We start from the raw sequence: 12,755 nt of genomic DNA on the forward strand, positions 1-12,755 counted from the left end.
GCTTAATTTTTTTATTGGATTTTTTTAATTTACATTTCAAATGTTATGCCCTTTCCTGGTTTCCTATCCAAACCCCCTATACTATCCCCCTCCTCCTTCTTCTATGAGGGTATTCTCCCACCCATCCACGCACCCCTTTCTACCTCCTGCCCTGACATTCTCCTACACTGGGGGCGGGTGTCAAGTCTTGGCAGGACCAAGGACTTCTCTTCCCTTTGGTGCCCAACAAGGCCATCCTCTGCTACATATGCAGCTGGAGCCATGGGTCAGTCCATGTGTACTCTTTGGATGGTGGTTTAGTCCCTGGGAACTCTGGTTGGTTGGCATTGTTGTTCTTACAGGGTTGCAAACCCCTTCAGCTTCTTTAATTCATTCCCCAACTCCTCCAATGGGACCCACATTCTCAGTTCAGTGCTTGGCTGTGAGCATTTGCCTCTGTATTTGTCATGTTCTGGCTGAGCCTCTCAGCAGACAGCTATATCAGGCTCCTGTCAGCATGCACTTCTTGGCATCAGCAATGTTGTCTGGGTTTGGTGACTGTATGTATATGAGCTGGATCCCTAGGTGGGACAGTCTCTGGATGGCCGTTCCTTCAGTCTCTGTTCCAACTTTGTCCCTGTATTGACTCCTATGAATATTTTTGTTCGCCCTTCTAAGAAGGACTGAAGCATCTTCACTTTGTCCTTCTTCTTGAGGTCTGTGGATTGTATCTTGGGTAATCCAAGCTTTTGGACTAATATCCACTTATCATTGAGTGTATATCATGTGTGATTTTTTTTGTGATTGGGTTACCTCACTCAGGATGATATTTTCTAGTTCCATCCATTTGCCTATAAATTTCATGAAGTCACTGTTTTTAATAGCTGAGTAGTACTCCATTGTGTAAATGTACCACATTTTCTGTATCGATTCCTCTGTTGAGGGATGTCTGGGTTCTTTCCAGCTTCTGGCTATTATAAATAAGGCTGCTATGAACATAGTGGAGCATGTGTCCTTTTTATATGTTGGTGTATCTTTTAGGTATATGCTCAGGAGTGGTATAGCTGGGTCCTCAGGTCCAATTTTTGGAGAACCTTCAGGCTGATTTCCAGAGTGGTTGTACCAGCTTGCAATCCCACCAACAATAGAGGAGTGTTCCTCTTTCTCCATATCCTCGCCAGCTTCTGTTGACATCTGAGTTTTTTATCTTAGCCATTCTGACTGGTGTGAGGTGGAATCTCATGGTTGTTTTAATCTGCATTTCCCTGATGACTAAGGATATTGAACATTTCTTTAGGTGCTTCTCAGCCATTTGATATTCCTCAGCTGAGAATTCTTTGTTTAGCTCTGTACCCCATTTTTAATAGGGTTATTTGATTCTGTGGAGTCTAACTTCTTGAGTTCTTTGTATATATTGGATATTAGCCCTCTATTGGATGTAGGATTGATAAAGATCTTTTTCTAATCTGTTGGTTGCCATTTTGTCCTAATGACAATGTCTTTTGCCATACAGATGCTTTGCAATTTTATAAAGTCCTATTTGTCTATTATTGGTCTTAAAGCATAAGCCATTGGTGTTCTGTTTAGGAAATTTCCCCGTGTGCCCATGTCCACTCTTCCCCACTTTCTCTTCTATTAGTTTGAGTGTATCTGGTTTTATGTCAAGGTCCTTGATCCACTTGGATTTGAGCTTTGTACAAGGAGATAAGAATAGATCAATTTGTATTCTTCTACATACTGACCTCTAGTTGAACCAGCACCTTTTGTTGAAAATGCTGTCCTTTTTCAACTGGATAGTTTTAGCTTCTTTATCAAAGAACAGGTGACCATAGGTGTGTGGGTTCATTTCTGGGTCTTCAATTCTATTCCATGATCTACCTGCCTGTCTCTGTACCAATACCATGCAAATTTTATCACTATTGCTCTGTGATACAGCTTGAGGTTAGGGATGGTGATTTCCCCAGAAGTTCTTTTATTGTTGAGAATAGTTTTTGCTATCCTGGGTTTTTTGTTATTCCAAATGAATTTGCAAATTGACCTTTCTAACTTTATGAAGAATTGACTTGGGATTTTGATGGGGATTGCGTTGAATCTGTAGATTGCTTTTGGCAAAATGGCCATTTCTGCTATATTAATCCTGCCAATCCATGAGCATGGGAGATCTTTCCATCTTCTGAGATCTTCAATTTCTTTCTTCAGAGATTTAAGTTCTTGTCATACAGATCTTTTACTTGCTTGGTTAGAGTCACACCAAGGTATTTTATATTACTTGGGACTATTATGAAAGGTGTCATTTCCCTAATTTCTTCCTCAGCCTGTTTATTCTTTGAGTAGAGGAAGGCTACTGATTTGTTTGAGTTAATTTTATATCCAGCCACTTTGCTGAAGTTGTTTATCAGGTTTTGGAGTTTTCTGGTGGAATTTTTGTGGTCACTTAAATATATTATCATATCATCGGCAAATGGTGATATTTGACTTCTTCCTTTCCAATTTGTATCCCTTTGACCTCCTTTTGTTGTCTAATTGCTCCGGCTAGGACTTCAAATACTATATTGAATAGGTAGGGAGAGCATGGGCAGCCTTGTCTAGTCCCTGATTTTAATGGGATTGCTTCAAGTTTCTCTCCATTTAGTTTCATGTTGGCTACTGGTTTGCTGTATATTGCTTTTACTATTTTTAGGTATGGGCCTTGAATTCCTGATCTTTCCAATATTTTTAACATGAAGTGCTGTTGAATTTTGGCAAATGCTTTCTCAGCATCTAATGAGATGATCATGTGGTTTTTTTCTTTGAGTTTGTTTATATAGTGGATTATGTTGGTGGATTTCTGTATAATGAACCATCCCTATGTCCCTGCGATGAAGCCTACTTGATTACGATGGATGATTGTTTTGATGTGTTCTTGGATTCAGTTTGCGATAATTTTATTGAGTATTTTCACATTGATATTCATAGGGGAAATTGGTCCGAAGTTCTCTTTTTTTGTTGGATTTTTTTTTAAAGATTTATTTATTTATTTTATGTATATGAGCACACTGTAGCTGTCTTCAGACACACCAGAAGAGGGCATCGGATCCCATTACAGATGGTTGTGAGCCACCATGTATGTGGTTGCTGGGAATTGAACTCAGGACCTCTGGAAGAGCTGTCAATGCTCTTAACCACTGAGCCATCTCTCCAGCCCTCTTTGTTGGGTCTTTGTGTGTTTTAGATATAAGTTCACTTGTGGCTTCATAGAAGGAATTGGGTAGTGTTTTTTCTGTTTCTATTGTGTAGAATAGTTTGGACAGTATTGGTATTAGGTCTTCTATGAATGTCTGATAGAATTCTGGTCCTGGAATTTTTTTTTCGTTGGGAGAGTTTTAATGACTTCTTCTATTTCTTTAGGAGTTATGGGGTTGTTTAGATGGTTTATCTGATCTTGATTTAAATTTGGAACCTGGTATCTGTCTAGAAATTGTCCATTTCATTCAGATTTTCCAGTTTTGTTGAGTATGGGCTTTTGTAGCAGGGGATCTGATGATTGTTTTGAATTTCCTCGGTTTCTGTTGTTATGTCTCCCTTTTCATTTCTGATTTTGTTAATTTGGATACTGTCTCTGTGCCCTCTGGTTAGTCTGGCTAAGGGTTTATCTATCTTGTTGATTTTCTCAAATAACCAGTTCCTGGTTTTGATGATTCTTTGTATAGTTCTTTTTGTTTCTACTTGGTTGATTTCAGCCCTAAGTTTATTTCCTGTCGTCTATTCCTTTTGGGTGTATTTGCTTCCTTTGGGTGTATTGGGAGCTTTAAGATGTGCTGTCAAGCTGCTAGTGTATGCTCTCTCCAGTTTCTTTTTGGAGGCACTCAGAGCTATGAGTTTTTCCTCATAGCACTGCTTTCATTGTGTCCCATAAGTTTGGGTATGTTGTTCCTTCATTTTCATTAAATTCCAAAAAGTCTTTAATTTCTTTCTTTATTTCTTCCTTTACCAAGTTATCACTGAGTAGAGCCTTGTTCAGCTTCCATGTGTATGTGGGCTTTCTGTCATTTTTGTTGTTATTGAAGACCAGCCTTAGTCCATGGTGATCTGATAGGATGCATGGGATTGGTTCAATCTTCTTGTATTTGTTGAGGCCTGTTTTGTGACCATGTATATGGTCAGTTTTGGAGAAGATACCATGAGGTACTGAGAAGAAGGTATATTCTTTTGTTTTAGGATGAAATCTTCTATAGATACCTGTTAAATCCATTTGGTTTATAACTTCTGTTAGTTTTTCTGTGTCTCTGTTTAGTTTCTGTTTCCACGATCGGTCCATTGCCGATAATGGGGTGTTGAAGTCTCCCACTATATTTTGTGAGCTACATATTTTGTGAGGTACAATGTGTACTTTGCTTTAGTCAGGTTTCTTTTATGAATGTGGGTGTCCTTGCACTTGAAACATAGACACTCAGGATTGAGAGTTCATCTTCTTGGATTTTTCCTTTGATGAATATGAAGTGTCCTTCCTTATCTTTTCTGATAACTTTTGGTTGAAAGTCAGTTTTATTTGATATTAGAGTAGATACTCCAGCTTGTTTTTGGGAACCATTTGCTTGGAAAATTTTTTTCTGGCCTTTTATTCTGAGGTAGTATCTGTCTTTGTCACTGAAGTGTGTTTCCTGTATGCAGCAAAATGCTGGGTCCTCTTTCTGTAACCAGTCTGTTGGTCTATGTCTTTTTATTGGGGAATTGAGTCCATTGGTGTTGAGAGATATTAGGGACCGATGATTGTTATTTTTGTTGTTAGAGGTAGAATTATGTTTATGTGGCTATCTTCTTTTGGGTTAGTTGAAATTAGATTACTTTCTTACTTTTTCTAGGGTATAGTTTCCTTCCTTGTGTTGGAGTTTTCCATCTATTATCCCTTGTAGGACTGGATTTGTGGAAAGATATTGTGTAAATTTGGTTTTGTCACAGAATATCTTGGTTTCTCCATTTATGTTAATTGAGAGTTTTGTGTTTTGCATTTTCTTTGATGGTTGTGTTAATGTTTTCTATGGTATCTTCTGCCCCCGAGATTCTCTCTTCTATCTCTTGTATTCTGTTGGTAATACTTGCATTTATGACTCCTAATCTCTTTCCTAGGTTTTCTATCTCCAGGGTTTTCTCCCTTTGTGATTACTTTATTGTTTCTATTTCCATTTTTAGATCCTGAATGGTTTTTCACCTGTTTGGTTGTGTTTTCCTGTAATTCTTTAAGGGATTCTTGTCTTTTTTTCTTTAAGGGGTTCTACCTATTTACATGTGTTGTCCTGTATTTCTTTAAGGGAGTTATTTATGTCCTTCTTAAAGTCCTCTAACATCATCATGATTCATGATTTTAAATCAAAATCTTGCTTTTCTGGTGTGTTGGGGTATCCAGGGCTTGCTGTGGTGGGGACCTGCGTTCTGATGATGCCAAGTGGCCTTGGTTTATGTTGTTTAGGTTCTTGCCCTTGCCTCTCACCATGTGCTTAGCTCTGATGTTAGGTGGTCTTGCTGTCTCTGACAGTGGCTTGACCCTCCTGTAAGCCTGTGTGTTAGCACTCCTGGAGACCCGTTTTCTCCCAGTGGGATCTAGGTACAGAGAGCTTTGGCACAGGGTCAGCTCCGGGCGCAGACAGAAACTGGAAGGATCCTGTTCCAGACTGCTCCCCAGTTCCTGTGTCCAGAGGGCCCCAGGCAGGTTCCTCTTGGACCAGGAATGTGAGCAGAAGTAATGGTCTCACCTGTGCTCTTAGGATTGTCTGCACTTCTGAGAATCCAGCTCTCTCCCCATAGGATCTGGCCACAGAGAGCTGTGGCACAGGGTCAGCTCTGGGCATAGTTGGAAACCAGAAGCATTTTTTTTAAAAAGTAAATGTTGCTTTTAAAGTTAACTTGGAGCTAGGCAGTAGTGGTGCACTCCTTTAATCCCAGCATTCGGGAGGCAGAGACATGTGGACCTTTGAGATTGAGGACAGCTTGGTCTACAGAATGAGTTCCAGAACCTCTAGGGTTACACAGGGAGACCTCATCTCAAAACAAAACAAAAAGCAAAATAAATAAATAAATAAATAAATAAATAAATAAATAAAGTAAGTAAGTAAGTAAGTAAGTAAGTTAATTTGGAAGCTGCTTTACTAATATGTGCCTTAAGTCAAGATTAAAATATTTTAGGAGACTGGAGAGGTGGCTAGGTGGTTAAGAGTACCTGCTGCTCTTACAGATGACACAAATTCAATTCCCGACATCCACATGGTAGCTCACAATCACTTGTAACTCCAGCTCCAAAGAACCCAGCACCCTCTTCTGTACTCCATGGTGCACTTAAGCACACATGGACACTCATATACATAGAATTTTAAAATAGTAAAAAGAAGTCTTTAAAAAATAATGTACAAATATTAAGTTCCGATGTTTTGGCAAGTTTAACTTTTTTGGGTTTTGTATTGTTAGATGTAGAAATGACATAGCAGGATGCTACAGTTTAAAGAGCAGGGAGTTTAACATCATGCCAGTCAGTGCCTGTGGCGGCAGGGAATAGAAGGCACCATCAATGGCTTTCATAAGGAGTCAGTTCCACCTGAGACCCAGTATAGCTGCAATTCCTCAACCCATGGTAGCATTCAAGCCAGGTTTATTCCATCTTTCTGCCCTGCCACCTTCACCTTTCAGGCCTTAACTTCTGGTACCTTGTGTCACCAAGACCGTAGAGTTCTGGTGTCCTCCCTCCCAGAAGGCCTGCCTTCACACCTTGGTGTCCAGAACTGATTGGATGCCATGCCTAAGACCATTTTAACACATAGAGCTGTATCCACCTTGATATACTCAAACCAAGGGAGACCACTTAAGTCGCACAGGAGGGTAAACCTGGACAAAACTAAGTGTACTATTTCCAAGAAAGAATGGAAGCATGTCAGGAAAACACATGCAACAACATAGTACAGACTGAAATGTCCAAACTAGGCGCTGGAGAGATGACATACTGCTCTTCCAGAGATCTTGAGTTCACGTCTCAGCACCCATATGGCAGCTCAGAACCATCTATAACTATTGTCCCATGGAATCTGATGTCCTGTTCTGTTGTGTTAACATAATGAAGACAAAACTAAACAAATAAATCTTTTTTTTAAAGGAAGGAAGCAAAGAAAGATCCAAATTAAGAATCCCTAATATAACCTCTTTTAATTCAGTGCCTATACTCAATTGTAGCCTGGAAGCCATTTCCTTAGACTGTGTGTATTCGTTTTGTCCTCCATAGAAACCTGGTCAGGGTAAATTCTACTTAGAGACTGGGACACATACCAGTACTCTTGAGACCCTAATCATGTGGCATGGTAGAATCAAGGGAGAGAAAAGATTGGTGAGCACCAACTAAAGCCCAAGAAAGTCTCTTAAGAAGACCAATTTTGTGCAAAGTTGTGACCGATCTCATGTATGTAAAAGAAGGCTGCAGGAGGGCCCAGAGCCAGCTGGCCAGGGTGCAGCCAAGTCCTGAGTGCTGACCCACAGAGGCTTCTAGTTCTTGGGCATATGTGGGGTGGGGTGGTGGGAAGTGCCCTTAAATGATTGCTTGGTTTGAAAGGAATTAGGAAGCTTGGGTAAGGGCAGGGGTTTATACCAGTCAAAGATATGCTGGGGCTGGAGAGATGGCTCAGTGGTTAAGAGCACTGACTGCTCTTCCAGAGGTCCTGAGTTCAATTCCCAGCAACCACATGGTGGCTCACAACCACCTGTGATAGGATCCGATGTCCTCTTCTGGTGTGACTGAAGACAGCAACAGTGTACTCACATACATAAAAATAAATAAATCTTTTTTTTTAAAGGATACATTGTACCTTTGTTAAGGTACTGTGTGCACTCTTAGACTATAATATGAATATTATGTATTCTGTTAATGCAGTTGAATGATAGGAGCGAGCTTTCTGTAGTCCTTCTTACTTACTTCCAGCCCTCTTCTTACTTCCTTACTCCTGTGGCTTTTCCTCTGCCATCTTCATCTGAGAGCTTTTGATGGCTCTTGCTCCCAGCTTTCAACAAGCCCTCTTCTCTTTTCTACTTCATAGGGTTGGTTTCTGCTGACAGCTTTATTTGTAGTTTATTGTATTTTTTAAGATTTTAATTTTATTTTTAATTATGCTGGTATATGCACATTAGTGCAGGTCTCCACAGAGGCCAGAAAAGGTGTTGTTAGAATCCCTGGGAGTAGAGGTACTAGCAACTGTGAGCCCCCTAAGGTGGGTACTGGGGTCTGAGCCCAGGTCCTTTGGAAGAGCAGTACACTTCTAACCACTGGGCCATCTCTCCAGCACTGTTGATGCTATATTTAAGAACATAATTGTGATATTGTTGGTGCTCAAGATTTGCTGGACCAGGGGCATGTGTGAGGCATTAGTTCAGTTATCATCCCCGCCAGTGGCACACCCCCCCCCCAAAAGAGTTGCTAATTGAATTGATGACAGACTCCTTAGTATTCGTCCTTCAGTTTTTGTCTTCTAGTAAATTTTGTTCCTTCTTTTATTGGATAATGAGAGCTATGTTTCCCTTTCTGACTTAGCTACCAGAAATTACTAAACTAAATTTTGAGTTCATTTGCACTAACTATACTTAACTTTGGATGTCTGCAGTCCTCATTTGCTGTAGAGTTGTAAAATATTCATTTTACGGCTGCAGATGTAGCTCAGTTGGTAAAGGTTGCTGAGCACACACAAAGCCCTGGGCTTGATCTCCAGCACCACCTAAGCTGGGCATGGCAGCACAGTTCTATAATTCTGGCATTTGGAAGGAGGAGGCAGGAGGATCAGAAGTTCATCATTCTCAACTATTTAGGGAGTTTGAGGACAGCCTGGGCTGTTTGAAAACCCTGTCTCAAAATTTTATTTTAATAATGACTGGTTTCAATGTTGCCTGTTGTGAGTTGTCTCAAATCCTCAGTGTGAGGTGAGCAATGAACAATAGTGAGTTGGGCCTTGAGTGACAGCAAAGGGTCATTTCAGGGACACTGAGGTTAGGTTGGATGAAGTAATACTGGCTGAGGGCTGGAGAGGTGGCTCAGTGGTTAAGAGTACTGCTTCTCTTCCAGAGGATCTGAGTTCAATTCCCAGCACCCACATGATGGCTCACAGCTGTCTGTAACTCCAGTTCCAGGAGATCTAACACCCTCTTCTGGCTTCTGTGAGCACAGCATGCATGTGCACAGATATCCATGCAGGCAAAATATCCTTCCCATAAAATAAGTTCATAGTGCTTATACTCCTGAAGATGACAGCTCTTAGTAGAGCTGGGCGGTGGTGAATGAGTGGATAATACCTCCTCTTCTTTCCTGGGACTCTTAGTTCTCATTCCCCCTTTCACGAAACCAAATGACTCACCAGCATGCAGATTTATAACCAGAAGTCCAGAAAGATCTTGTCTCGGGGTTGGGGATTTAGCTCAGTGGTAGAGAGCTTGCCTAGCAAGTGCAAGGCCCTGGATTCGGTCCTCAGCTCCAAAAACAGGAAAAAAAAAAAAAAAAAAGAAAGAAAGAAAGAGAAAAGAAAAAGAAAAAGAAAGAGAGAAAGAAAGATCTTGTCTCACTGGCTCATCTCTACTCTGTCCAAAGAAATGAAGTGCATTCCCCAAGGTCACACTGCTAATTGGAGCAGAGAACGCATGCCTGGGTCTATATTACACTGTAGAACGCAGCAGCTCCTTTTTGCTCCAGAAAAGTCCCATGAGAGAGGTAGCGGAGTGTATGTTTTTTTTAGTTGCAAATATCTCAGATGCAATATATTATAATACCAAAATGTCAGGTAACTTGGGTTTGATCTCAGCCACATCCATTCTCTTGACTCTTTGAACAGCTTTTTGTAAGGTCTCATGAATCCAAGGTAGCCTTGACCTTGCTAGATAACCTCTTCTGAATGTGGGATTAAGGCCTCAACCACACTGAGTTTCAGTCAGTTCTGGGGTCCAAGCCAGAGCTATGTGCATGCTGGACGAGCACTTTCCCCTCTGAGCTCTGTCCCAGTCCTGAGTATGTTCTGTTTTCTATGCTGAAGACAGACTGTGGCAGAGTAAACACCGAGTCCACATCGATGTTAACAGGAAGGAGTGAGACACAGACCCGCATGGAGAGAGGGTATTAAGACCACGGATATGAGCACTTGTCTGTCTGCACCCACCATCTAATCTTTAGGCCTCTTAAAGGTAAAAGGATGCTTTAGTAATTTTTATATCTAAAGAACATTAGCGTATCTAACAGAAATCTTAGCAGGTAGCCCAGTGCACCTTGAAGCCAACTGTGGTGTTCAAGCTGACTTTGAACACAGGAACTTTCTTCAGCCTCCCGAGTGCTTGAACCGGCATGAACCATTGTGCTGAGCCCCGAATCGACTCTCAGTGGTTGTATGTGTCCACTGCAAAGTGTAAGGCACCATGCCATCACTGCCCTGTTAACATCGATGTGGACTCGGTGTTTACTCTGCCACAGTCTGTCTTCAGCATAGAAAACAGAACATACTCAGGACTGGGACAGAGCTCAGAGGGGAAAGTGCTCGTCCAGCATGCACATAGCTCTGGCTTGGACCCCAGAACTGACTGAAACTCAGTGTGGTTGAGGCCTTAATCCCACATTCAGAAGAGGTTATCTAGCAAGTTCAAGGCCGTGGCAGTGTCTCTGTTTCCCCACTGAAGAGTTGAAATGCTAAAAGGATTTTGATATTTTTTTTCCTACAGGGGACATGGTCTCAAAGTACCGGGAACCTTTGATCCATACCTTCCTGCGGGGAGTGAAAGACCCAGATGGTGCACACAGGGCCAGCAGTTTATCCAACCTGGGGGAGCTGTGTCAGCGCCTGGACTTCCTGCTGGGCCCCGTGGTTCATGAGGTGCTGTATGCAGATTCTGTCTCTCCGTTTGTTTTGCACGAGACTGTGATGATGCAAGGGACCTTGCATCAGGAGATCTGTGGTCTTTTCCGTTTGCTGCTGCCTTCCTCGGACTGGACAGACCAGTCATTTAACCTCTCTAGGCTGCCCATTTAGACCCCCCCTCCTCAACTTAGTTCATTTTAACATTTTATTTATTTTTAAATATTATACAAAGTGTTTCATTATGAGATTTTCACACAGAGGTGTTGCATCTCCCAGAGGAGAGGATCCCAGCTGAGCTGAGGGGCTCAGGAGCCTCAGCCCACTTCTTCCCTTCTTCCCTTCAGTGCTTCATGGCTTCTGATGAGAGAGTTATACCAGACAGAAGACCTCATATTTATTGGAGAGGTGGAAGGACACATCCAGGATGGAAGGAGCACATAGCAGGAACTCTCTCTGTTTAGGCTTTCTCAGGGGTGGAGCTTTCTACACAGAGCTTTCTAGTGTGAGGATTGGTGGGATTTCAAGTTCTGAGCTTGGGGAAACTCAGGGATTAGTGGGTTTTCCTGTTCAGGGATTGGTGTGATTTCATGCTCAAAACTTGGTGGGTTTCTGTGGAGGTTCAGAGATGGGTGGGTTTTTATATCTAGGGATTGGTGGCTTTTGTTCAGACTCTTCACCTAAAATTAGCATAATCCGGGGAGGGTCCTGTTAGGGGGATTGAGATGACCTTTGTGGCAGTTGCTTAGGCTAGACCGCCTTTGTGACATTAGGGAGGTCTGGAGAGGGGCCTGGCTGCTGGAGCTCCTCAGGCTTGGGCCTTGCCACTTCCTGCCTTGAGGGTTTACAAAGTTTTCAAAGGGAGTCCACAGCTGGGAAGGCACTTGAGTGGCGCGAATATCCAACACTGCACCCAACACCTTCCCTACCTTTCACAGTCCATTTTAGTTTCATGATTTACACACACACACACACACACACACACACACACACACACACACACGATTACAGGTAGATGAACATGTATACACATGTGCATGTACACATATAAAAATAAAGCATTTTATTCAAATGTGAGAGAAATCATGCAGTGTTTATCTTTTTAAATGTGAGCTACTTCCTTCAAGATACCTTTCAGTTCAACTCATTTTCTCACCGTGTGTGTGTGTGTGTGTGAGTGTGTGTGTGTGTGTGAGTGTGTGTGTGAGAGAGTGTGTGTGAGTGTTTGTGTAAGTGTGTGTGTGAATGTGTGTGTGAGTGTGTGTGAGTGTGTGTGAGAGTGTGTGTGTATGTGCGAGTATGTGAGTGTGTGTGTGTGAGTGTGTGTGTGAGAGTGTGTATGTGTGTGTGAGTGTGTGTGTATGTGTGTGTGTGTGACTGTGTATGTGTGTGTGAGTGTGTGTGTATGTATGTGTGTGTATGTGTGACTGTGTGTGTATGTATGAGTGTGTGTCTGTGAGTGTGTGTGTATGTGTGAGTGTATGTGTGTGTAGTTGTGTGTGTGTGAGTGTGTGTATGTATGTGTGTGTGTATGTGTGAGTGTGTGTGTATGTATGAGTGTGTGTCTGTGAGTGTGTGTGTATGTGTGAGTGTATGTGTGTGTAGTTGTGTGTGTGTGAGTGTGTGTGTATGTATGTGTGTGTATGTGTGAGTGTGTGTGTATGTATGAGTGTGTGTCTGTGAGTGTGTGTGTATGTGTGAGTGTATGTGTGTGTAGTTGTGTGTGTGTGTGTGTGTGTGTGTGTGTGTACTTGAGCCCGTCCCATTTCTTTTCCTCATTCATCTCTTAGGCGGGACCTACTTCCTAACTATAACGGACAGTACAGCAATCAGCATGTATGTGCTAGTAGATCTATGGTAGGACACAGAGACTTTGGGGAGCCAATTAATTGTTGATTCCCTAATAATCTATATGCTTACTCTAATGATTTCTTAACCTTAACT

At 41.9% G+C, this 12,755-nt stretch overlaps 1 protein-coding gene across 2 annotated transcripts in view; it reads left to right on the forward strand.

The window, feature by feature from the left end:
* Positions 1 to 12,755, forward strand: part of Tango6 (transport and golgi organization 6 homolog) — a 187,440-nt gene that overhangs the window by 125,294 nt on the left and 49,391 nt on the right. For both annotated transcript variants that reach the window (NM_001427103.1, XM_087594591.1), the window contains one exon: positions 10,678 to 10,829. In NM_001427103.1, coding sequence (NP_001414032.1) covers positions 10,678 to 10,829 — 152 coding nt within the window. The remainder of the gene's footprint in view (positions 1 to 10,677; positions 10,830 to 12,755) is intronic.

Source organism: Rattus norvegicus, chromosome 19 (genome assembly GCF_021556685.1).
Source record: "Rattus norvegicus strain SHRSP/BbbUtx chromosome 19, alternate assembly SHRSP_T2T, whole genome shotgun sequence".
Classification (NCBI taxonomy): domain Eukaryota; kingdom Metazoa; phylum Chordata; class Mammalia; order Rodentia; family Muridae; genus Rattus; species Rattus norvegicus.